General features: G+C 37.2%; 1 protein-coding gene across 6 annotated transcripts in view; it reads right to left on the minus strand.

Annotated features, from left to right (window-relative positions):
• Positions 1–7,750: 7,750 nt before the first annotated feature.
• The window catches only part of NR2C1 (nuclear receptor subfamily 2 group C member 1), a 41,253-nt gene continuing 22,836 nt past the window's right edge, over positions 7,751–26,167 (minus strand). The window contains exons 8-14 of one of the 6 annotated variants that reach the window (XM_070454340.1): positions 25,867–26,060; positions 24,519–24,684; positions 20,635–20,756; positions 18,254–18,393; positions 15,950–16,087; positions 12,877–12,982; positions 7,751–9,599 (exon numbers count right to left, since the gene is read on the minus strand). In XM_070454340.1, coding sequence (XP_070310441.1) covers positions 9,434–9,599; positions 12,877–12,982; positions 15,950–16,087; positions 18,254–18,393; positions 20,635–20,756; positions 24,519–24,684; positions 25,867–26,060 — 1,032 coding nt within the window. In that variant the 3' untranslated portion in view covers positions 7,751–9,433. Of the gene's footprint in view, positions 9,609–12,876; positions 12,983–15,949; positions 16,088–16,218; positions 16,381–17,166; positions 17,260–18,253; positions 18,394–20,634; positions 20,757–24,518; positions 24,685–25,866; positions 26,061–26,167 lie in introns of those variants that run through there. The other 5 variants (XM_020877905.2, XR_002310837.2, XM_070454342.1 and 2 more) reach the window with 5 other exon arrangements.

Below are 26,167 nucleotides of genomic sequence, written 5' to 3' on the forward strand. Positions count from 1 at the left end.
CTGCTAAGTCGCTTCAGTCGTGTCCGACTTGGTGCGACCCCGTAGACGGCAGCCCACCAGGCTCCGCCGTCCCTGGGATTCTCCAGGCAAGAACACTGGAGTGGGTTGCCACTTCCTTCTCCAATGCGGGAAAGTGGAAAGTGGAAGTGAAGTCGCTCAGTCGTGTCCGACTCTTCACGACCCCATGGACTGCAGCCCACCAGGCTCCTCCGTCCATGGGATTTTCCAGGCAAGAGTGCTGGAGTGGGGTGCCATTGCCTTCTCCGAGAAGATGAGCTTGGTTGTTGTCCCTCCAGAGCTGAGCTTCCAGAGATGCCATTTAGAAGACAGGATAAGTGGGAAAATCACCTTTGCTAGTGTTTCCCAGGTGAAGTTTTCTCCTTTGGGGACCTCAGTTTCCTCATCTAAAGTGATTGCTTCAGACTACTCCAAAAATCCTTTCTAGAGTCAAGATTCTTTAGAAAGAAGTTACCATTAAGGAATTCAGTGTTAAGCACAAAATGATTATTCCACATTTGAAAGTAAGTACATTTGATACTACCGTTGTGTAGGTAGGCAATTGAGGAAGAGGAATAGAAAAGTACAAGATTAAGTGTCTACTGCCAAGGACTTAATGATTCAGTTTCAAGTTTAAAATTTTAAATATTTAAGGTGTATTTGAAATAATAAAGAAACCAATTTCTAATTTAAATTAGATGCATATTTAATTTTTAAAATAATCAGTTCAGTTCAGTTGCTCAGTTGTGACAGACTCTGAGACCCCGTGAACTGCAGCGCGCCAGGCCTCCCTGTCCATCACCAGCTCCGGGAGTTTACTCAGACTCATGTCCATCGAGTCGGTGATGCCACCCAGCCATCGCATCCTCTGTCATCCCCTTCGCCTGCCTTCATTCTTTCCCAGCATCAGGGTCTTTTCCAATGAATCAGTTCTGCGCATCAGGTGACCAAAGTTTTGGAGCTTCAGCATCAGTCCTTCCAATGGATATTCAGGACTGATTTCCTTTAGGATTGACTGGTTTGATCTCCTTGTTGTCCAAAGGACTCTCAAGAGTCTTCTCCAGCACCACAGTTCAAAAGCATCAATTCTTTGGTGCTCAGCTTTCTTTATAGTCCAACTCTCACATCCATACATGACTACTAGAAAAACCATAGCTTTGACTAGACAGACCTTTTTCAGCAAAGTAGTGTCTCTACTTTTTAATATGCTGTCTACATTTGTCATGGCTTTTCTTCCAAGGAGCAAGCGTCTTTTAATTTCATGGCTGCAGTCACCATCTGCAGTGATTTTGGAGCCCAAGAATATAAAATTTCTCACTGTTTCCATTGTTTCCCCATCTATTTGCCATGAAATGATGGGACCAGATGCCATGATCTTAGTTTTTTAAATGTTGAGTTTTAAGCCAACTTTTTCACTCTCCTCTTTCACTTTCATCCAGAAGCCCTTCCGTTCCTCTTCGTCTTCTGCCATAAGGGTGGCATTTCTGCCATTTTTAAATAATAAAAGGCATTAAATGAACATTATTTTTTCTAACATCTAACTTTATGTCTTTCAATATGCTTTGAAACATATACTCCTTGATCCATCAGTTTGAAATAGTCCTCTGATTCCCAGCTATTTGAGATGAGAAACTTGGAACATAGTCACTTTCTTCATCACTTCTCATCTTTCGTGCTTCCAGATGACAGTTTCCCATATCATTTCTTTAAAAACTTCAAGGTTTCTAAGATTTACACTCTATTCCATAACTGCAAGTCTTCATAATTGTCTAAAGAGTTTTAAAAATTGAAACACGTTATTTCTTGAGAGGACCGAGTGGTAAGATTGGACCCAGACAAGTAATGTCACACTACTAAATCTTCAACCCCAAAAAGAGAAATCTCCAAATGTTAGGATCAAATTTTATTTTCTTAGACTCAATCACTCAAAATTATGTAACATAGGAATTTATTTTATGCTGAAATGTGACTCATGGGCTTTCCACAGGCTTGTTTTGTTTTTTAAAAATTCCATCTTTTTCCACAATATAAAAATTACTCTAAAGGCATAACCATATTACTATTATCTCACCGGAAAAAGTTAATAACTGATTACTATAAAATATCTGCTGAAAAAAGTTCAAATTTCCACAATCATTTAATAATCATTTAATAACTTCCATATTTTATAACTGATTTTCTTTTAATATATGATTCCCCCATTTCCCACCCCTTGTTTTTTGTCCTTCCAGTTTATTTGACAAAAAAACTGGTAATTTCTCCTGTAGAGTTTTCCACTGTCTGGATTTTGTTGTGTCCTTGTGTTCTATCCCCTGTATTTCTGTTAGTATTAAACCTAGGTACCTAACAAGATTTGTGTTCATTTTTTTGTAATCTTTCCATTCAGGAACATATATGGTGTCTGCTTGCCTCATTTTTTGTGATTTTAGCTGTCACTGCTAAGCATTGTCTAAATAATTTCATTCCTTCATTAGCCACAAATCTCCTATAAAGAGAAAAGTGGGTGTGTGTTCTCAGTCGTGTCCAACTCTTTGCAGCCCCACTGACCTTAGTCCGGCAGGCTTCTCTGCCCATTCATTTTTCCAGGCGAGAATTCTGGAGTAGGGTGCCATTCCCTTCTCCAGGGGATCTTTCCGACCCAGGGATTGAACCCACGTCCCCTGCATCGCCTGCATTAGCAGGCAGATTCTTTACCACTAACACCACCCTGGGAAGCCCTATAAAGAGAGAACTTCCTCTCAACTATTTGGTTCCTGAAATACCATTCATATAGTTATTAATTCTATAATTAATTAGGCTTAATTCTCTCCCTTGTGGAACAGTTTTCAAAAGCACAATTTGGTTTCCTAGCATCCTGGGGGGGGGGGGGAGGGGCAAAAAAATCCATAAAATTTACCATCTTGTTTTAAAGTGTATAATACAGTAGTGTTAACTATATATATATTTTTGTGCAGCAAATCTAGAACTTTTATATCTTATAAAACTGAAACTCTCAACCCACAGAACAATACTCCCCTTTCTCTCTATACTAGGTTGTGCTGTGCTTTGCTAAGTCGCTTCAGTTGTATCTGACTCTTTGTGACCTTATGGACCATAGCCCACCAGGCTCCTCTGTCCATGGGATTCTCCAGGCAAGAACACTGGAGTAGGTTGCCATGCCCTCCTCCAGGAGATCTTTCCGACCCAGGGAACACCCAGGGATAGACTGAACCTGCATCTCTTACATCTCCTGCACTGGCAGGTGGATTCTTTACCACTCCCTGGTAGCTCAGTTGGTAAAGAATCAGCCTGCAATGCAGGAGACCCCAGTTCAATTCCTGGGTGGGGAAGATCCCCTGGAGAAGGGGAAGGCTACCCACTTCAGTATTCTTGGGCTGCCCTGGTGGCTCAGCTGGTAAAGAAACCTCCCGCATTGCGAGACCTGGGCTCAGTCCCTGGGTTGGGAAGATTCCCTGGAGAAAGGCTACCCAGTCCAGTATTTTGGCCTGGAGAATTCCATGGACTTTATAGTCCGTAGGGTCACAAAGAGTTGGACTCAACCAGGCGACTTTCACTTTCTTTACCGCTAGCGCCACCTGGGAAGCTCCTATTGGAGCTCCTATTGGGTCACCAGCACCCAATAACCACTATTCTTTCTAAGAGTATGACTACTTTAGATACCTGCTATAAATGAAATCACACAGGACTTGTCTTGACTTAGACAGTAAAGAATCTGCCTCGGTTCAGGAAGATCCCCTGGAGAACGGTATGGCAACCCACTCCAGTATTCTTGCCTGGAGATTTCCATGGACACAGGAACCTAATCAGCTACAGTCCCTGGGGTCACAAAGAGTTGGACACGACTAACACTTTAACTTTTATCTTACTTAGCATGCTATCCTTAAGTTTCATCCACATTGTAGGATGAAATCCATGTGACAGGATTTCTTTTTGTAAGGCTGAGTAATACTCTGTGTACATATCAATTTTTCTCTATCCATTCATCTTTCAGTGGGTATTTTTGGTTGCTTTCATCTCTTAGCTATTATGAACAATGCTGCAGTAAACATGGGCATGTATACATCTCTTCCAGATATGTTTTCAATTCCCTGGGATATGTGTGTGTGTGTGTGTGTGTGTGTGTGTGTATTAAAAGGATGTGTTAAAGGCATAATCTTTCACCATGGATTGATTTTTAAGATTTCATTTTTTCCTAAAGTGTCATTTCTGCTTGTTTTAAAATATTTGTTCCCCATTACTGTTTCTGTTTCTTGCTTTTTTTGGGGGGTAGGGGTGGGAAAGAAAAGTTTATTGCAAGGCCAACCAAGGAGAATGGGTGGTTCATTAAATCCCCAAACTCCCCAGCGGTTTTCAGGGAAAAGTTTTTATAGGTAAAATTTGGGTTGAGGGCTGCAGGGTATGTGACTTTCTTCTGATGGGTTGGTGGTAAGGCAACAGGGCAGTGCAGGAATCTTTTGCTTAGCCTGTACTTGCTATCCTCCACCTGGGTGAGGGCCTCAGATTTGTAAAATTGCTAGGCCTGCTATGAAACCAGGTACTTCTTCATCTAAATGACTCGGTTCTTCAGTCTCTCCCTTATTTGCATGAACACCTTCCTATTCAGGATGTCTGCTGGCCCCACGACTTTTATAAGTCCCCTGCCCATAATGCTGACTGACAAAATCAAGGTTCAACTCTCTCCACTGTGGGTGCCAGACAGCCCAACATATGTGCTGTGTCCACCCAAGCCAACTCTGCTACTTTATATGTATATATATATATAAAGAAAAAGGCAGGTCAGTGGGAAGGACAGAGATGGGCTGGTTGAAAAGGCCTAGGGAACTGCCTCCATCCCTGAAAGCAGAGGGAAGGGGATGAAGAGCAAAATGCAAGTGGGAGCAGCCCACCCAAAGGCAACAGGGACCTTGGTGTGTCCCACAGACAGACACACAAGAGAGAAGCCTGAAGAATTAGGCCTGAGTCAGGCACACTCTTCGGGGCTCCAGAGACCAGAGGAGGCAGCTGGGACATGTCCAGTTGGCAAGGGGGTCCATGGATGGTTGTAAGCAGGGAATAGATAGGGGCAGACAGACGTGCTTCAGAAGGTTCTCAGTGGTGCTGCTGGAGAAAGCTGCTGGGGGCAGAGGCACACACACACAGTGAAGGGATTTGAGACCAACTCTGGAAGCTGAAGCCTCAGGGGTTACTGTTGAACTCGATGGGGGTGGGAAGATGGAAGAGATGCCCTAGGTGTTGGCTCAGGTGAGTCAGTGGCTGGTGGCGTTGGTCACCAAGGGAGGTCACTGAGCCAGCAGTGTTGGGAAGACTCAGAAGTGCCTACCACCACAGCACACAGTAGATGTCCAAAAGGACACTGGTTGAGTCAGAACACCCACCACCTTTTCAAATCCATTTTCTTCTTCTTAAAACTTGTTACGTGCAGTTTGAATCATGTACAGATGACAACTTCAATATCTATTTTTAGGATCTATATGTATTGTTTATTGCTGACTCATTCAAGTGGCTTGTTTCCTTCTAACTTTGATAATTTCGTGAGCTCATATTTGGTTGAGCTTAATGTGTGACAATTTGAGGTTCTAAATTAGAGATCAGCAAACTACACCCAAAGGGCCAAGTCCAGTTCACTCCCTGTTTTTTAATGTTTTACTGGACCACTGCCATGCCCATTCACTTATGTACAGTCTACAGTTGCTTTTGAACAATAGCGGAGTAGTTGATTCAGACATGGTAAGGTCCTCAAAGTAAAAAACACTGATGCTCTGGCCTTTTACAGAAAAGTGTGCAAAACTAATGTAAATTAATGTTTTCCCCAGAAAGTTTTGATTCTGCTAGGACAGGGAGGGTTCATGACCTGGGACAACTTTAGCCTGCTTTGAGAACTCACGCCATGTTTCTTGCAAGTCCAGCAATAGATCAAAGGCCTTCAGAGTTATCTATTCCACAATACAGCTAGAAGCAGTAATACACTATCTTCTTTGATGATGCTGTTCTCATTTCAAGATGGTATGGATCTTTTTCATTTAACAGGTCAATCATTCAACCTGAGAAGCACATGTCCTTCTGTGGAACTTTTCTTGTATAAAATAATTTTTTTTAAATAATTTTACCTCGTCTTTTCTCTTCGGTCCTATTAAAATGTTAGACATCCTATTCTGATTCTCTGATTTTATCTTTTCTCATTTTCTCATTATCTCTGTCTCTTGATTATAGAGCTGACCACTGTGTGGGCCTATTTACATGCAGACTTTAAAAAGACACACACACTACAGTACTACAGGGTCTGCACGTGGTTGGTGCCCCTAACACCCATGTTATTCAAGGGTGAATTGTACTTTCAAGGTTATTGAAACCTTGAAACCTTTCCTCAACAACTTTACATTGTAACCCTTCTAATGAATTGTTTCAGCTATCAGTTTAAATTTCCAGGGGCAGTTTCTTCCTTTAAATTCTCCTTTTCAAAGCATCCTATTTTCATTTAATGAACACACCTACTTTCAAAATATTAATTATATTTGAAGATGGGGTACTTTTCTGATCACTGCATTGTTATCTGCCCCCACCATCAAATTATAGCTGATCTCTTATGTATTAGAAATTTTCCTCAAATATCTGATGATCCTGGCTCTATGTTCATATTTAACAGTAGGCATTAGAGAGCTGAATGGAAACCCCATGTATACATATATGACTTGGAAATACTGAGATTCACTGAAGAGTGATAAAATGGTAGGCAGTCTTCTTATCAGGGACAACCAAAAGTTGAGTGTCTAGAGATCTTTTCTCCAGACAAATTAGTTTTTCCCAAAGAAACTTAGTTTCTCCAAAGAAAAAAAATTCTGGCATAGAAGCCTATACCCAGTGGTCAGCATTATGGGAACATGCCTAGGGAGCCCATATTCAATGCAGATTTTCACTTAATCCGTATCTTCAAGATTATATCTAATCCAAGCCTTGTTATCCCTGGTATCCTGTAATCCTGTGATCTTCTGGTTTAGTGTCTCAAGATTATTAATCTCTGGCTTCTTGCTCAAAAAGGCTGAAGGATAAAGTGGTCACTGGGGACTTCCCTGGTGGTCCAGCAGTTAAGACTCTTAAGTTTCCAGTGCAGGGGGCATGGGTTTGATCCCCAGTTGGAGAAATAAGATCTCACATACCATGCAGTGCAGCCAAAAACAAGACAAAAAACAACAACAACAAAAAGAAAGTGGTCACCTGACTTCAATAAATGTAGAGAAAGATAGTTCAATGATTCTGTAGACAGATATGCAATCAATCCTCTCTTTAATGCTCCAAGTACCATCTCTGAAAATGTGCACCTGGTTCCTCCAGGTACTAAACAGCATTCTGCAACGTATACTGGCTTCTTCCTCAATGTACCACCTTTTGCAGGCATTCAGATGACCATTTCCTTGGTTTTGGCTCTGTCTCTACCTGCATTTTCTTTCCCTAAAATTTATTCAACTCTCTTATCCTTTGATTTCTTCTCTCCTGTTTCATCTGTCATTGTATGGTTACACTTTACTGAAATTTCAGGACAGAAAATAAATGGTCAGTCTGTAATATTTAGTTGCAAGTCTTCAAATTGAACTGTAAATCATCCTAAAATATTGGGATATGGAAATATTTTCCATGCTTTTTCCTTCCTGAAAGTACTTTCATAAATCTTACTAGAGATTTCTTAACAATGGAACAAACAAAGGATGACCAAACAATGAACAGGACTCTGAAATCAAATACACTGACAGAAAGCAAATTTGTAATGCAAGCCACATTTTAATGTAGTTTTTAAAAAACACTTCCAAATACAACTGTAAATGTAATCAGGAAAAATACTTCAAACATGTATCTTAATTAACCATTAGTACATTACTTAAAAGAATTTCTTGAATCCTTGACTTTCTTCATTGGGTTTATAAAGGTATAAACCTACTGATTTTTCCATTTGAGTATTCTGTACTAAATGTAGTTTACCCAGCTCTAATTATAGAAGAAAAAAAAATCCCATTGACAAAAATCACGTTTTAAATAGGGAAAAAAGTTTCCCTTAAGTTGGTAAAGACTGTCAATTGATACTTTAAAACTTCTGATTTACTATAAAGCAGCAATTAGCAAAATCCATACCCTTCCCCCAAATTCTGCTTCTCTTCTATTGCAAAATCTTTGTAAAAAATGTTCGAGTACAATAAAATATCCATATTTTTAAAAAATCAACAAATAGATATAACAAGGTAATTTCCCATGAAGTTATAGCAAAGAAATACTTAATAGTATCAGTTTCTGCTAAGGAAAACATTACCATGGAAGACATTCAAGGAATCTAAAACGCTTCCATTGCGGCAGTACAAGGCAGTGCCTCAGGCTGATGCTCGTACTATTGTTAAAACAGCCCCTTCCCCTTACAGTGAAAAATCAGTGCACATTCCTCCATGTATTAAACAACTGAAGTCTCACAAAATTATCAATTGCTTTAAAATAACTGCCTAACTCACCTTGAAAACACAGACTGGCTATGATAAATCCACTTTCATAAAGGAGGTATTTCCAGTGACCTAAAAGAAACTGGCTAAATCCCATGGAAGAGTCAGGAAACTAAATGCAGGTCAGAAAAGAAGGAGAGATGACAAATGCTTTCTGTGGAATAAACAGCAACAATTTAAATATCTATTGTGAAATACTGAAACTTGTGGCACTCAATCAGTTTCTATTACTTTTACAACACAGTAAACCAAAAATATTAAAACATGAACCTATCTTATTCTCAAAAACAATTTTCTGCTACATACATAAATAAAAAGTGCTTGTAACTAATAATACACAACACTAAAAATATCTGCTCTTAAGATCACAAATAACCTAGGTCTCATTGCCAGCAATGAGGGTGATAAATGCTAACGGTGCCATGATATTTACAAAAAACAAAAATATATTTATATTCAATTATTATCTCCTATAGTCCCAGTGTTATCATTATACCACTGAACATAAAATAATCTTCTTTAGACAGGTAATTAAAACAGATATTTTAGAAGCATAAAATGCAAGATCCTTCTTAGCGATGAAGTGTTTGTACTAGTTCATAATGAAAGTAAACATGAATAGAACACAATTGTGGGGGAAAAAAGAGAGACTTATTTATTTGTTTTATAAAATAAAAGGAGAAATCTTAGTCAAGAGGTGACAGCTTTAGGTGTCATCTTAACCAAGAATAAATTGATAGTATTTCTTATTCAGTTAAATAAGACGGGAAAGGAAATTCTAATTCCTGCTACCTGCTCAGCCACTTCAAACATTCTTAAGGAAGTAAAATCAAAATATTTTGGTTTTTGGTTTCTCTTTTAAAGTAAAAATTTCCAGATGCCCTGGAATCAGTGAGTTCGATTTGGTGTCTTCTTGTGTTCTGGGAAAGAACAATCACTTTAAATTGGGATCTCAGCTTTCAAATGCTGTGACCAATTATTTGTGAGTTATAATCTGCAGGTTCCATTTTTAAAATATGTGGGATGACACTGTCAATTCGAACATTGCCGATGAGACCTTTGAAAAACAGTTCTTCAGTGATGGTAGCGTTCATCAATCTCAAAGCTGGCAATCGAAGTAGTAGTCTAGACAACCTCAAAAGAGAAAAGGCAGGCAAATAAGGTCGTAAATCAAACAGTAATTCAGTAGAAAGATATACGTAATTTCTGCATGACTACCAATGTCATAAGTTAACAAAGATTATCAACAGTTTTCAACATTTAAAACCTTTAGTATTCTCTAGCCTTAAACTATATGACAATCACCTGGATATATATGATGTCTGACAGACTTCATTGGAAAGCTTTGCTCTTAACTGCTATGCTGTGCTACCTCTAGTTGGTAGTATGAACCATGGAACAGTTTTAAACTATGGATCAAGTTATAAGTATAATGGCTTAGGAACTCTTTCAAGGTTATAATAGCAATGTTTTGCGTTATCAGGATACATGAGGCTCAATGATAAATTTTTTGGTTTTGCTTTGCAAAATGTATTGGGAATAGTAAAATGGGCAATGAAGTGAAGTGAAGTGAAAAGTCGCTCAGTCATGCCTGACTCTTTGAGACCCCATGGACTGTAGTCCATGGAATTCTCCAGGCCAGAATACTCGAGTGGGTAGCTGTTCCCCTCTCCAATAAATCTTCCCAACCCAGGGATCAAACCCAGGTCTCCCATATTGCAGGCGGATTCTTTACCAGCTGAGCCACTAGGAAAGCCCAAACAGGCAATAGTAGTTGTTAATGGGAGGAGCACAGATTACAGAATCAAAACCATTAGGTTCAAATTCTGATTCAGCTACTTCTAGCTATGTGAATGGATAGAAGCCACTACTCGCCCTGTCGCTTTCACAATGTTGTGACAATCAATAAAATGATCCCTGCCAGTTTCTGGGCCAGTGAGGTAGGACAATGTCTTGTTTGAAAATACGTAAGTTGAAAACTGCTATCTAAAGATAATTAATTAAACTAACTATGAATATAAGAAACTAAGAAAGAGTTTCAGAGGTCAAAGAACCTGGAACCTAATGGAACAGAGGTCAGCAGGCAGGTATAGAATCAAAACAAGGAAAATTTTAAACAGTTTTTATTTGTATGTGTGTGCGCTAGTCAGGAAGCAACAGTTAGAACTGGACATGGAACAACATACTGGTTCCAAATAGGAAAAGGAGTACATCAAAGCTGTATATTGTCACCCTGCTTATTTAACTTATATGCAGAGTACATCATGAGAAACGTGGAGCTGGAGGAAGCACAAGCTGGAATCAAGATTGCTGGGAGAAATATCAATAACCTCAGATATGCAGATGACACCACCCTTATGGCAGAAAGTGAAGAACTAAAAAGCCTCTTGATGAAAGTGAAAGAGGAGAGTGAAAAAGTTGGCTTAAAGCTCAATGTTCAGAAAACTAAGATCATGGCATCTGGTTCCCATCACTTCATGGCAAATAGACGGGGAAACAGTGGCTGACTTTATTTTTCTGGGCTCCAAAATCACTGCAGATGGTGATTGCAGCCATGAAATTAAAAGATGCTTACTCCTTGGAAGGAAAGTTATGACTAACCTAGACAGCATATTAAAAAGCAGAGACATTACTTTGCCAACAAAGGTCCATCTAGTCAAGGCTATGGTTTTTCCAGGGGTCATGTATGGATGCGAGAGTTGAACTATCAAGAAAGCTGAGTGCTGAGGAATTGATGCTTTTGAACTGTGGTGTTGGAGAAGACTCTTGAGAGTCCCTTGGACTGCAAGGAGATCCAACCAGTCCATCCTGAAGGAAATCAGTGCTGGGTGGTCATTGGAAGGACTGATGCTGAAGCCGAAAACTCTAATCCTTTGGCCACCTGATACGAAAAGCTGACTCACTGGAAAAGACCCTGATGCTGGGAAAGATTGAGGGCGGGAGAAGGGGACGACAGAGGATGAGATGGTTGGATGGCATCATCGACTCGATGGACATGGGTTTAGGTGGACTCCAGGAGTAGGTGATGGACAGGGAGGCCTGGCGTGCTGCGGTTCATGGGGTCCCAAAGAGTTGGACACGACTGAGAGACTGAACTGAACTGAACTGTGCTAGTTGCTCAGTTGGGTCCGACTCTTTGAGACCCCATGGACTGTAGCCTGTCAGGCTCCTTTGTCCATGGAATTCTCCAGGCAAGAATACTAAAATGGGTTGCCATGCCCTTCTCCAGGGTATCTTCTTGATCCAGGGATCAAACCCTGGTCTCCATCATTGAAGGCAGACTCTCCCATTTCAGCCATCAGGGGAGCCCATTAATTTATATAAGGAATAAAACTGTTGAAACTTTAAAAAACTGGAAAAAAAAAAAAAGATCATAACAAAACCAACACCCAAAGAACCACCTTTCCAAAAAGTTTGTGGCATTATTTATCCTTCATCTATGCTAAGGCCTTATGCTCTTGAGAACACTTGAGCACTTGAGAACAAGTGAAACGAGCAGACCCAGAATTAAGTAATCTTTCTGCTTTCATGTACTATACTGCTCAAATTACTCATTTCCTATTTGTTCCCACCAGCTGAGCTGTATTCACAGAACTGGTAGGAAGTAGGTTAGGAAAACTGGTTAGATGTAAGATAAACTACAGCTGATTTTCATGATGGAACTGGCTTATAAGTCTATTATCTAATATATGTAAAAAGTTATTATATGCAAAATATTCTTTTACTAGTTTGAAGTATGTTAATAGTAAACAAATTTATATAGCCCTTACTATGTAACAGGCACTGCTCTAATAAGCTCTTTGAATATATTAACTGATTTAATCCTTAACACTAATTATAAAATGTGGGTACTGTTATCTCCATTTTACAGTAAAGAAATTGAAATAGAAGTTAAATAACTTCTGTTAACTTCTATAATGTCATACAGCTAGTAAGTGGCAGAGTTAGGCATTAAACCCAGGGGCTCTTGCTCTGATAGCCAAATGCTTAATCACTCAAAAATTGAATTCGTTTTATTAAAGGACACTGGTAAGAAACATTTTGCTATAAATGCCATAAGCCAAATTTAAAAATTAATTATAAAATAAGCTAATGGTATTTTTTTATTCATCCCCTTTTCTACTTCAATCCATTATTTCATCTAAAGCAAGTTAAGAGCTTGGGTGTGAGAGTCAAACTACCTGGCTCTGCTGTTTATTGTGTGACTTTGAACAAGTTACTTAACCTTTCTGTGCTGAAGCCTCATATAAAACAGTATATATAAAGTACTTGCAACAGGCACTAACTACTTGAAAGGCCAAAGCTGACTAAATTTAATTACACTTGGAATGGAGAATAAGGAAACAGATACACAAAAATTTTTAAGATGAATTTAATTAAATAGTATTTAACTTCTAGATACCTGTAGGTGTCATCTGGATATGTTTTGGTTATATAATCTTGGAATTCAACATAAGCCTTTTCCTGAAATTTCTCAATTTGTTCCATGTTTTCTAGGCCTGGATGATCTGAAACATTAAAGAATATATTGTTTACTTTAGTTCTGAATACTCATTTACTAAGACACCAAGTAGAGATGGAAAAGGTGATAAACAACAGTTCAGAAGGAAGCCCTATCATATATGCGTGGCTCTTACATTCCACAAATACTAGTAAAATTTTAGCAACCCACCCACTAAATACCAGGCACTGTACTTAAACCCTTAAAATTATTTCATCTCATATATGTATTCTAACATCGAATAAAAAAATGAAACCACTGGGCTCACATAAAACAGCTTTTTCTATTTCAAAAGTGGTAGAAAGGATTTGGATGATTTTGCTTTCAATAGAAACAAAAAAATGAAATGACTTGGTTTAGTTAAAAATATTTTTTACCAATGAAATATTTTCAGAATGAAAGTGAAAGTGAAACTGGCTCAGTTGTGTCTGACTCTTTGTGACCCCATGGACTGCAAAGTCCATGGAATTCTCCAGGCCAGAATACTGGAGTGGGTAGCCTTCCCCTTCTCCCGGAGATCTTCCCAACCCAGGGATCGAACGCAGACCTCCCAACATTGCAGGCGGATTCTTTACCAGCTGAGCCACAAGGGAATCCCAACAATACTGGAGTGGGTAGCCTATCCCTTCTCCAGCGGATCTTCCCAACCCAGGAATCCAACTGGGGTCTCCTGCATTGCAGGCTGACTCTTCACCAACTGAGCTATGAGGGAAGCCCCCATTTTCAAAATATATTCTTTAAAATTTTTTTCATTAAAGTAATAGTATATACTTTAACTTAAGTATAACTGACATAAAACATTGTATCTGTTTAAGGTACACAACAAAATGAAGTGAAATTCATATGCACTGTGAAATGATCACCACAGTAAGTCTAGTTACCATTTAAAGTTACAAAACTTTTTTCTTACGATGAGAACTTTCAAGGTTTATTTTCTAGGAACTTTCATGTTTACAATACAATAGTGACTACAGTCACCATGCTATAAATTTTATCATTGTGACTTACTTATAACTACAAGTTTGTACCTCATGATTCTCCTTCACCCATTTCACCCACCCCCTCATGCATGCTATATTCTGTATTTTCTAATAAGAAAATCTTCCTTTCACCATTGTTAGGATAAAAAGATAATTATGAAATTATAAACTCTGAACATCATCTCTATCAGAAAAATAATATAGCAACATGAAATAACCTATATAAATATTTTACTGAAGTGGAAATGTTAAAAGAATTTCATAAAGCTTATGCCTAAAATATGGAAAGTGGTATCCTGACTAAGGAATATAAGAAAAGTAGCAAACAGAAATAGAAGGAATATTTAATAAAACAAAAAAGTACATTATAATTCTGTTGTCAAATCTACGGTCTTTCAATTTTAAGGAAAATTAAAGTGGCAAATTGGTTGTGATAAAAACTGTGATACATGTTATTAATTTATCTAAAACATCAGAAGAACAGTACAAAATAGCTTTATCTTACTGATATCACTGAAGGTAGTAAGAAGCAGGGTTCCTCAGATGATTTTACTATGATACACAGTAACAGAAAAACATATACCAAAATGAAGAATACAGAGCCTAAGAAAATAGTCAATTTTTCTTACTCTAAAATTGATTGTTGAGCTTTACTGTCATTTTACTATATGTAAAAACTAGCAATTGGCAGAAAGAAAAGAGACCCATTTTTCTATTTATCAGGAACTCATAAGCTGTTTGGAAATTTAACCCATTAACAAAGCAATCTTCATCTCTTTTGCCTTTAATGATGCCTGGCGAGCTATACCAAAACACTCAAGTGCTGAACAGGACTAAAAGTCTGCGTCACTTCACTGGTTTCTTCAAGTTTCCTTTTCACACCCAGATGTCTTACATCCAAAAATTTCACAGGTTTGAAGTGTACAATTCAACAGTTTTTTAGTATATTCAGAGTTGCGCAACCCTCACCACAATTTAATTTTAGAACATCTTTGTTGGCCCCCAAAGAAACATCCATTAGTAGTCACTCTTCATCCTCTCCTCTCCTTAAGCCAAGGAAGCCACAAATCTCTCTACAGATTTGCCTATTCTGGACAATGCAGATACGTGGAAACATTTAACATGTGGTATTTTGTGATTGGTTTGTCACTTGCAAACTGTTTTCAAGGTTTATCCATGGTGGCATGTATCAGAATTTCATTACTTTTATGGCTGAATGATATTCCATTTATATATACATTACATTTTGTTTATTCATTTGTTTGATGGACACTTCAGTTGTTTCCACTTCACACCAATCTACACTCCCAATGGCAAATGTATGAGGGTTGTAATTTCTCCACATCCTCAAACACTATTTTTATTTTTTATTTTTTTCCATTTACTTTTATAAGTTGGAGGCTAATTACTTTACATCATTGCAGTGGTTTTTGTCATACATTGAAATGAATTAGCCATGGATTTACATGTATTCCCCATCCCGGTCCCCCCTCCCACCTCCCTCTCCACCCGATCCCTCTGGGTCTTTCCAGTGCACCAGGCCCGAGCACTTGTCTCATGCACCCAACCTGGACTGGTGATCTGTTTCACCCTAGATAATATACATGTTTCGATGCTGTTCTCTTGAAACATCCCACCCTCGCCTTCTCCCACAGAGTCCACAAGTCTGTTCTGTACATCTGAGTCTCTTTTTCTGTTTTGCATATAGGGTTATCATTACCAGCTTTCTAAATTCCATATATATGTGTTAGTATACTGTAATGGTCTTTATCTTTCTGGCTTACTTCGCTCTGTATAATGGGCTCCAGTTTCATCCATCTCATTAGAACTGATTCAATTGAATTTTTTTTAATGGCTGAGTAATATTCCATGGTGTATATGTACCACAGCTTCCTTATCCATTCGTCTGCTGATGGGCATCTAGGTTGCTTCCATGTCCTGGCTATGATAAACAGTCAAACACTATTTTTAATAGGAAGTAAATGTTTATATACCTGGACTGAAGAGTACTATTGCCTTCAGGTAGGCATATTCATATCCATCAATGCAGAGTTTTACCATGCTGTTACAAAACTCCTGTAGTTTGAAGATGTGTTCCATCAATACTTTTCTTCTTTCTGTTGATATTTTATCTTTAATTAAAAACAAAGAAACAAACAAAATCTTCAGCAAAAATGCATGACTATTTTTATCCAATATATTTCCTTCTCACTAATTTCTAGCTTTGAATATAATCAATTTATCAAATGTTAAAAATTCAATATACCTGCAAGTTTAATGTTTTATTTATTTATATATTCAGCTGTGCTGGGTCTCAGTTGGAAAATGTGGGATGGAGTTCCTTAACCAGCAATGGAACCCAGGCCCCCTGCACTGGGAGCACAGAGTCTTAGCCACTGAACCACGAGGAAGTCCCTCCCTGCAACTTCAAATGAAACTAATTAATGATCTTCAGACACTGTTCATTCAAGAAAAAAAAAAAAAAAAGAACAGGTTGTTAATATAAAAAGCCCTAAAGGTAATGTCTCCTTCTAAGATAAACCTTTGAGAAGATAAGCCGTAAAGACTAAAAATTTGGCTAACCAACCAAAGTATAAAAGATTCAAATTTTGGTAATAGGATTTAAGTTTATATCAATAAAATAAGCAAAATGAGAAATAAGCAAAATCATCTAGATTATTAAGTTATCAACACTACTACAACAAAAGCAAATATTTAGCCAAAAAAAACCCAACAAAAAAACCCTGTCAAGACCAAAGAAAAGTTGAGTAAAACAGTATGTTCTAACTTAAAAATTATTGTGTTTATGTAGTACTGACTTCTGGTATATCTACTACTGATGAGATCTTAAGGCTATCCTTTGCTATTAAATAGGAGGGGAAGCAGATAGTTCAAGAAAAATGTACAACAACGGGAAGTGGCATATGCAAAGGAAATAAATGTAATTCTCCATCTATAATTTTTTCTTGAACTCAAAAAAAATAGTTCTTCCCATCTGATGATGGGGCACCTTCTTCTTGGACAGTCACAAGCCATTCTGAAACTAAACATTTATAAATCAGTGCTTGCCCACCTGTCTCCTCAAACGACTGGGAGTTGTAATCAGGAAAAGGAAAAAAATAATTAGGATTGTTCTGTGACTCTTTAGTAGTGTCTAAGTGAAAGGATACATACTGATGAATTGATTAAAAAAAAAAAAAGTTTAGCCTACCTTAGGATTCAAAAAGCTACAATTAAGAAAAGCAGTTTATGCCATATGACCCAGCAATCCCACTTCTGGGTATACACACCGAGGAAACCAGATCTGAAAGAGACACGTGCACCCCAATGTTCATCGCAGCACTGTTTATAATAGCCAGGACATGGAAGCAACCTAGATGCCCATCAGCAGACGAATGGATAAGGAAGCTGTGGTACATATACACCATGGAATATTACTCAGCCATTAAAAAGAATTCAATTGAATCAGTTCTAATGAGATGGATGAAACTGGAGCCCATTATACAGAGTGAAATAAGCCAGAAAGATAAAGACCAATACAGTATACTAACACATATATATGGAATTTAGAAAGCTGGTAATGATAACCCTATATGCAAAACAGAAAAAGAGACACAGATGTACAGAACAGAATTTTGGACTCTGTGGGAGAAGGCGAGGGTGGGATGTTTCGAGAGAACAGCATCGAAACATGTATATTATCTAGGGTGAAACACATCACCAGCCCAGGCTGGATGCATGAGACAAGTGCTCGGGCCTGGTGCACTGGAAAGACCCAGAGGAACTGGGTGGAGAGGGAGGTGGGAGGGGGGACCGGGATGGGGAATACATGTAAATCCATGGCTGATTCATGTCAGTGTATAACAAAAACCACTACAATATTGTAAAGTAATTAGCTTCCAACTAATAAAAATAAATGGAAAAAAAAAATAAAATAAGAAGAGAAAAAAAAAAAAGGAGAGAAAAAAAAAAAGAAAAGCAGTTTAAAAAGAGTTGGTAACCATAAAATAGTTGGATTACCTCTATATAAGCGTACCCTGGATTCTTTGGTATGTATGTTGAAGTGTAAAAATTCACGAGGCCTGATCAGAAATAGCACTTAAATACATTTGTTTCAGTTTTGTTGGACTCTCATTTAAAACTATTTTGTAATTAATGAATGAATCTATCAAAATGTAAAAATTATGTAAGGTAAAAAGGATATTGGTATTTATCTTTTGATACTTAACTTTAAACATAATACTATAAAACTGATGTCTCCTCATATCCTAGAGAAGGAAAAATAAGGTGCTTTTTACCTTGTTGAAGGCTACTGTGAAGACAGTTGACAAATGCTGCTAATATACTTGCCACATTCATCACTTGCCAGCACTGGGCAAGACCAAGAGTAAAAAGTTCATTCCAATAAGCTTTCACCAATGATATGCTGTTTTCTTGCCTACAAAAACAAAAATCAAATATATTTTATGAAACCTTATAACTGACTCATATATTTGAAAACACAATGTTCATTCAGTTCAGTTCAGTTGCTCAGTCGTGTCAGACTCTTTGCGACCCCGTGAACCGCAGCACGCCAGGCCTCCCTGTCCATCACCAACTCTCAGAGCCTGCCCAAACTCATGTCCATTGAGTCGGTGATGCCATCCAACCATCTCATCCTCTGTTGTCTCCTTCTCCTCCTGCCCTCAATCTTTCTCAGCATCAGGGTCTTTTCCAGTGAGTCAGCTCTTCGCATCAGGTGGCCAAAGGATTGGAGTTTCAGCTTTAACAACAATCCTTCCAATGAACACCCAGGACTGATCTCCTCTAGAATGGACTGGTTGGATCTCCTTGCAGTCCAAGGGACTCTCAAGAGTCTTCTCCAACACCACAGTTCAAAAGCATCAATTCTTCAGCACTCAGCTTTCTTGATAGTCCAACTTTTACATCCATACATGACCACTGGAAAAACCACAGGCTTGACTAGATGGACCTTTGTTGGCAAAGTCATGTCTCTGCTTTTTAATATGCTGTCTAGGTTGGTCATAACTTTCCTTCCAAGGAGTAAGCATCTTTTAATTTCATGGCTGCAATCACCATCTGCAGTGATTTGGGAGCCCAGAAAAATAAAGTCAGCCACTGTTTCCCCATCTATTTGCCAAGGAGTGATGGGACTAGATGCCATGATCTTAGTTTTCTGAATGTTGAGCTTTAAGCCAACGTTTTCACTCTCCTCTTTCACTTTCATCAAGAGACTCTTTAGTTCTTCTTCACTTTCTGCCATAAGGGTGGTGTCATCTGCATATCTGAGGTTATTGATATTTTTCCCAGCAATCTTGATTCCAGCTTGTGCTTCCTCCAGCTCCACGTTTCTCATGATGTACTCTGCATATAAGTTAAATAAGCAGGGTGACAATATACAGCTTTGATGTACTCCTTTTCCTATTTGGAACCAGTCTGTTGTTCCATGTCCAGTTCTAACTGTTGCTTCCTGACCTGCATACAGGTTTCTCATGAGGCAGGTCAGGTGATCTGGTATTCCCACCTCTTTTCAGAATTTTCCATGGTTTATTGTGATCCACACAGTCAAAGGCTTTGGCGTAGTCAATAAAGCAGAAATAGACGTTTTTCTGGAATTCTCTTGCTTTTTCCATGATCCAGCGGATGTTGGCAATTTGATCTCTGGTTCCTCTGCCTTTTTTAAAACCAGCTTGAACATCTGGAAGTTCATGGTTCACATACTGCTGAAGCCTGGCTTGGAGAATTTTAAGCATTACTTTACCAGCAAGTGAGATGAGTGCAATTCTGCAGTAGTTTGAGCATTCTTTGGCATTTCCTTTCTTAGGGATTGGAATGAAAACTCTGAGTCTAAAGTTTTATACAGTAAAGTCAAGGTAATCAACCAGTGAACAAAGCACACAAAAAAGAACAGAGTAAACAGATTTAAAAAATCAGTTTTTGATGGCCTGTGTTATACCTCTTAGTTAACATTGGCATTGTTGTACAATAAGGTCCTACAACTTGACCAATACTTTTCTAACTATGGGCTTAACTTTATCCATGGTCTTTTTGCTTCTTCAAACCAGTTACATTAAAACAATAGGAAGAAATCTGGTAAACTTTAAACAAAGCTTGGATTTCTCATAATAGACCATTTTTCATTACCACCTAATCTAAACAGAACACAGACATGCTCTTCAGTGATACAACCAAAGTTCTAACTCATCATAGCGGTACTATGGGCTAATTTATATTTTCTTACCTTTTTAGGGGGCAACCAACCACATGATTGAAAAACAACTACTTCTATTTTCAAACTTATTCAGTGTATGCAAGTTTCAGATCCTTATTAACAAGCCTGAGATAACACTGAAAGGGGTGGCGGTAGGGAGAAACAATACCCCAAGTCACCTAGAGCCTCCCTCATTTAAGCCAATCAAAGACAACCTATTACAAATGCTGGCTTCAGTGCACTTACTTCATTCAAACTGTTAACTTCATCAAATTATGAAATATGGATAATCTTCTGCATAATATACAGTAAATACCACCCACTATGATTCTTCATATAAAATTTCAAGTTATAATGCTATATCAGTTTGCCGCCTTTAATCAAATCCTCCCAAAATAAAAGCTCCTGCCTCATGTACATCTGTGCTACAAAATCACACTTAATATTCAAGAACTTCAAGACACTTACCCTAGAGCCTGGAAGGAAGGAATTGAAAGTGCCCAGTGCATTGATAAGAACAGCAGCCTGGAGGCAGACTCCCCAATGTAGTGCACATTCAGGTACTCAGGCATAGGAGACGGCATGGTGAGCTAGTATGAACAGGGATGAGGTCAATTATCTCACGTTGGACTCTTCTAAATGAGCACTTCTTTGAAAAACTTAACTGTCAACATGTCAAGTAACTATCTAACATATTAGCCAAAAAGGCAAATCTTGATATAATCCAAGTCACCGGATTTTACAGCTAAAAACAGGATTTAGAATAAATGAAAAGCCCAGAGTTTCTAACAAAGCAATATTCAGATAAAGCAGAATTCCACTTAACAAATACCAACAAGATTATCTTGGTGTGTTTTTAAAAGTTACTTTCTGTCTTCATATCAACTATAAGTCTTTCCTTTTCTCTCTTCATTAACAGTATGTAAACAACAAATTTAATTCAAGAAACAATCCTTTATGTTAAATGTCCCTTTCATTTAGGCAATGGGGATAACAAATTCAATGCTTACAGGAGAGTAATGAGTGAAGTGAGCCTACTGATGCCATTTGTAGAGTGCACATTCCCAGATAACGTGGGCATGGCTGAACTCAACACATTGAAAACGTGTGGAACTAGGGCTCAGAACTACTTGCTTTTTCAGTTTTTCAAAAAGCAGCTTCTACGTAAAATCTCACCATCTAATCTACAGGAAAAATAAAGTGTGTCTGTAGCCATAACAGTCACAGGCTGACCTTAGGTAATGTGTGACCACTGCTGAAAATAAAGATCCTACATTAGAATACCCTTAATCAAAGCATTTTTGAAAATCTTATTAAAAGAGATTTTTTATTGCTATAAATTAAATGTAATTTCATCCATAAGAAACTTCTATTTTAAGATTATTAAAATGATCAGTAATACCAAGCATAGGTGATGATATAGGGAAACAAATACATACAACTGAAGTGAGGTGAAAGTTGCTCAGTCATGTCCGACTCTTTGCGACCCCATGGACTATACAGGCCATGGAATTCGCTAGGCCAGATTACTGGAGTGGGTAGCCTTTCCCTTCTCCAAGAGATCTTCCCAACCCAGGGATCGAATCCAGGTCTCCCGCATTGCAGGTGGATTCTTTACCAGTTGAGCCACCAGGGAACTGAGTACTGGTCAAATGACGGGCAAATTGGCTGTATTTATCAACATTTTAAAACTGAGTTTATCCTATGACCTAACAATGCCATTTCTAAATCTCTATTTCAAAAGGATACTTGCATATATGCACAAAAAAGCATATACAAGGATGTCCATTTCAGTACCACTCTTAACAGAGAAATTAAATGCTGGCTATAACCCAAATTTCTATCACCAAGAAAAAAATAATCCATGCCTAGTTAGTAGGCATTAAAATTAGTAAGATAAACTGAGATAGCATAGAAAAAACATTTCAGACATCTAAGCAGAAAAAATAGCAAAATAATATTGATGAACCAATATATGTTAAAAAGAGTGTATGTATATAGATATACACTTTATGTGTATCGTATATATGATAGGAGGAGATACACCACACAGTTAATAGTAGCTACCTCTGCTGGGGGACAGGTGAAAATGCCCATGTGCACTTTTCTGGGGAGTTGAATATATAACTTTTAACAGATTATCAAAGGTATCTATGATGCCAAACAGATCAAAGCTTTTCATTGAAACGATACCAAAGTTCTCTGGAAATGTTAACTAAAAATGCAAAAAATATTAATTTCCTTTGTTCAATGTTAGCCATAAGTGGTTTGTCTATTTACAAAATGGTGTCAAGTAATAAAACAGGTCAATCAACAGCTGAAATTCCACATGTGAAAAGATAATTTTTTAAATGTTTGAGAAATGTTTACTGCAGTAATAAATTAAAATATCATTCTTTAAGAGATTTATAATAAGTAGATATTAAGCATCATAAATTTAATTGTTAGGATGCAACTGTTTCCACACAGAAGTATATAAAAAAAAAATTGAAAACTATCACACATTTTCGTACTGCCTATGGTGAGTAGGAAAAAAAAAAACCCTGAAAAGTCAAGGAAATCACCAAAGATTACTAGTTTTAAGGGGGTAGGATAAGGATGCAAAAACAAGATTACCCTTTGCTAAGTAGTTTAAAATCATTCTAAAACAAATGAAATACTTACAATATGTAAAAACTGGATATTAGGGCTAAAAAATACAGATGCGCCCTAAGTTACACAATAGTGGTGGCAATGCTGAAAACTCTGTTGATCTAATCATAAAACTGAAACCACCTGCAATATACACTAGAATCTGTTATTCAAAAGACTACCACATTGTATTATTTTATAGAGAAAAAATGGCTTAGAACTTATCTGTTTTACATACGTAATTTTCTTAAAGCAAGATAAACCTTCAGCATTGTATCAAGGCCAATTCTAGAAAGAAAAATGTTTTAATTTCCCCAATTCATCTGTCCAAAACAAATATTTGAAGGATGACACTGATTATTCTCACTGCCTGTTCCTATAGCCCCATAAAAATTTTCCTTGTAAAGTACAAATGAAGCATTTCTGATTTTTTTTCATGTAAATTAACTTTGGTAAAATATTCCATAGACAAGTTTCCCTGATACGTTTGTCGACTATATCAAATTACAGCCACAATTATTTAAATGTGACTTTTCTCTGAGTCACTTCTACCAAGCCAAATTTTGTAGGAATAAATTTTATCATATGCAGCTTTGATCAGTGTTAATTTTTTTTTTGGCTGCACCACACAGCATGTGGGATCTTAGCTCCCCAAGGGACAGAACCCACGTGACCGACCTGTAGTGGAAGCGCAGAGTCTTAACCACTGGACCACCAGGGAAGTCCCTCGCCAGGGTTAGATTTATTTTGTGTTCATTATTTCTGCCAGTAACACATGTATCTATTTGATAACTGTATATATTTTCATAAGAAATTTTCATAAGAAAATTTTCATGGAAATTTATAATCTCCAGTAAAGTTATGAGCAACTACCCTCAGGTAGTCCAGGACTATTATGCTATGCACTGCTAACTAAGAGTCTTAAGCAGTTTCAATCACTTGCAAATGATTTGCTAACAGTCCTCAGGGAGGGCAGAGCAAAGATAAACAGAGGGATCAAACAGCAGTCTTAATGAAGGGTCTCAATGGTCAGCCTTTCTATAGCTGTAGTCCGAATATTATCTGAATGACAAATCAAATGCCAGATGTTATTTTCTAATATTCTACATGTATTGTTTCTAGAATTCTACATGTATTGTTTCCATCATAAATATATTTAAGGAAGCAAAAAGGAAATTACAGATGTATCTTCTCCAAATGGTTAAAGTGTAAAAAGTTAAAAACCAAAAATTAAAATAATTTTAACCTTCTTAAAATGAGGCTGAGAGCTGGCTAACTGAGGCATTATATAATTAATTGTGTTCTTTGTAGTTAACTTGGTAAAAGCAGAACATCTGTGTCTTAGATACTGATTTACACTAAAGCAGTAGTAGCTAGGCATTGAATAAAACCAGTGGATTCCACACATGAACACCAATACTTAAAAACACCACCATCAACAAACTATGTCTAATAGAGTCTAAATGAAAAAAAATCACGTCCAAATGTCTTAAAAGCTAACTTTTATAATCTTAAACACATTAATTGATATTGTGAGTACTATATAAACAGGATGTTTTATTGAGCTGTTATTTTATATGTTTTAGCTGCTGCTTCAAATCCTATTTGGGGTATCTCTGAGTTTAAAAGCACAACAAATATATTTTGATTTCTGAAAGGACAATTAAAATCAAAATGGTCACACAACATAAAAATTAGGAAATATATACATAGAGAAATACCCTGAAAGCTACATGTGAATCGCTGAGAAGTGGCCCCTCTTTTTCGATGTAATTTATGCTCGAGTCTCCAGCAATTAGGTGTACGTTTCCTTCCATGCCCTCTCCTGAGCTTTGACAGGCTGTGCTTTCTCCAGGATTCAAAGCTTTTGCAAGAGTGTCAAATGCCCTATAAGGAGACATCAGAAGCTGTGAGCTTGGCCAATCTCCACAATAAAATGAGAACTCTATATAAAATTTGGAAATTAAGATTTAGGCCTTAAAAACTGTTTAGAAAATAGAACTTTGGTATATCACTGAGCATTCTATTTCAGTGATGTCTCTGACTCACTCTCCGAAAGTAACAAATTAAACTTCAAATGTATAGTATGAAAAACTTCATTATTAATATATTTTACCTGAGAATTAGTCTTTTTAAAAAACTTACATGATTTAAGGGGAGAAAAAGTCTTATGCTTCCTTTTACAAGTTAAATATTTGATACATCAAGGTATCAGGCCATTTATTTTACATACAGAAGTTACTTAGAAGAACAAGGGCAAGAACTTAAGTTGACTTTATTCTACACAACACAAAGTTAGGTTTTTAATTTTATTTAAAAATGCAGAGAATACTCTAAACTTATGGTAACACAGCTACATCTGAACTATAAGAATCTGAGATTAGGATGGCAAATAATTAATATCAGTAAATAACTAGTCAAAATAGCTTCCTGTATTTTTCAATGAGAGGCCTTCTTAAGTTCTTTAAAATCTCATGTTCAACAAAGTACTTAGTGAGATTCTTAAATGCAGTTCCTTCAATATTTTAGAAGAGGAACAGAGTGTGAAAAAAGCCTGAAAAAAGATGGTTTCTACATCCTAAGTATTAATATCAAAAGAATGAAAAGTAGAATTCTGATACAAGTTCCTGTAGTGTAAACTTAAAACTATAATGGATTCAACCCAATTTTGAAAACCTATTTTCATCACCAGAAATTGGTGGGGGAAATGAGAAATGACTGCCTAGTAAGATGTTCAACTTTAAATACACAGAATATAAAATCTGGCAACTAAAACATCTGAAAAATCAGACCCAAATTATCATCTTTATTGAAAAAAACAAAAAAAACTCCTGAATTTTATGACTACATTTCTAATCTTATCATATTTACTTACTGCTCATTATTTACAATGTAACCTGCTGGACATCATTTTATGCTGAACAGAATTTTTCAATGAAAATTTACTTATTACTTAAATTTTCTAAGTTTAATAGAAATAATTGTTTTTTGAAACTTCTGTAAATAGTATTTTCTAAGAGATACTAAAGGACAATTGGCAAAGGGACACATGCTCAAAACAGATCTTACCTTGAAACATCACCGTTAGTCTGCATTTCTTGATTAAATTCACACAAAGAGGTATAAGAAGTATCACCATTGCTTAAGCTTTCAATCATAGACACTTCATTACTATTTGGAGCAGGATCTTTAGTTTTTCCAAGGTTTGCTAATGATGTAACCACACTGGCCAATGTACTTAAATCTCCCTGACATGATTCAGCCTTTAAAAAAAAAAATTAAAATTCTGCAAATTGGTATCAGTTAATGTTTCAATCTTAAATATCTAATTCTAGAATGTGAAATGTCAAAATAAAAGTATATAAAGATA

The sequence above is a fragment of the Odocoileus virginianus genome, chromosome 24, assembly GCF_023699985.2.
Source record: "Odocoileus virginianus isolate 20LAN1187 ecotype Illinois chromosome 24, Ovbor_1.2, whole genome shotgun sequence".
Classification (NCBI taxonomy): Eukaryota; Metazoa; Chordata; class Mammalia; order Artiodactyla; family Cervidae; genus Odocoileus; species Odocoileus virginianus.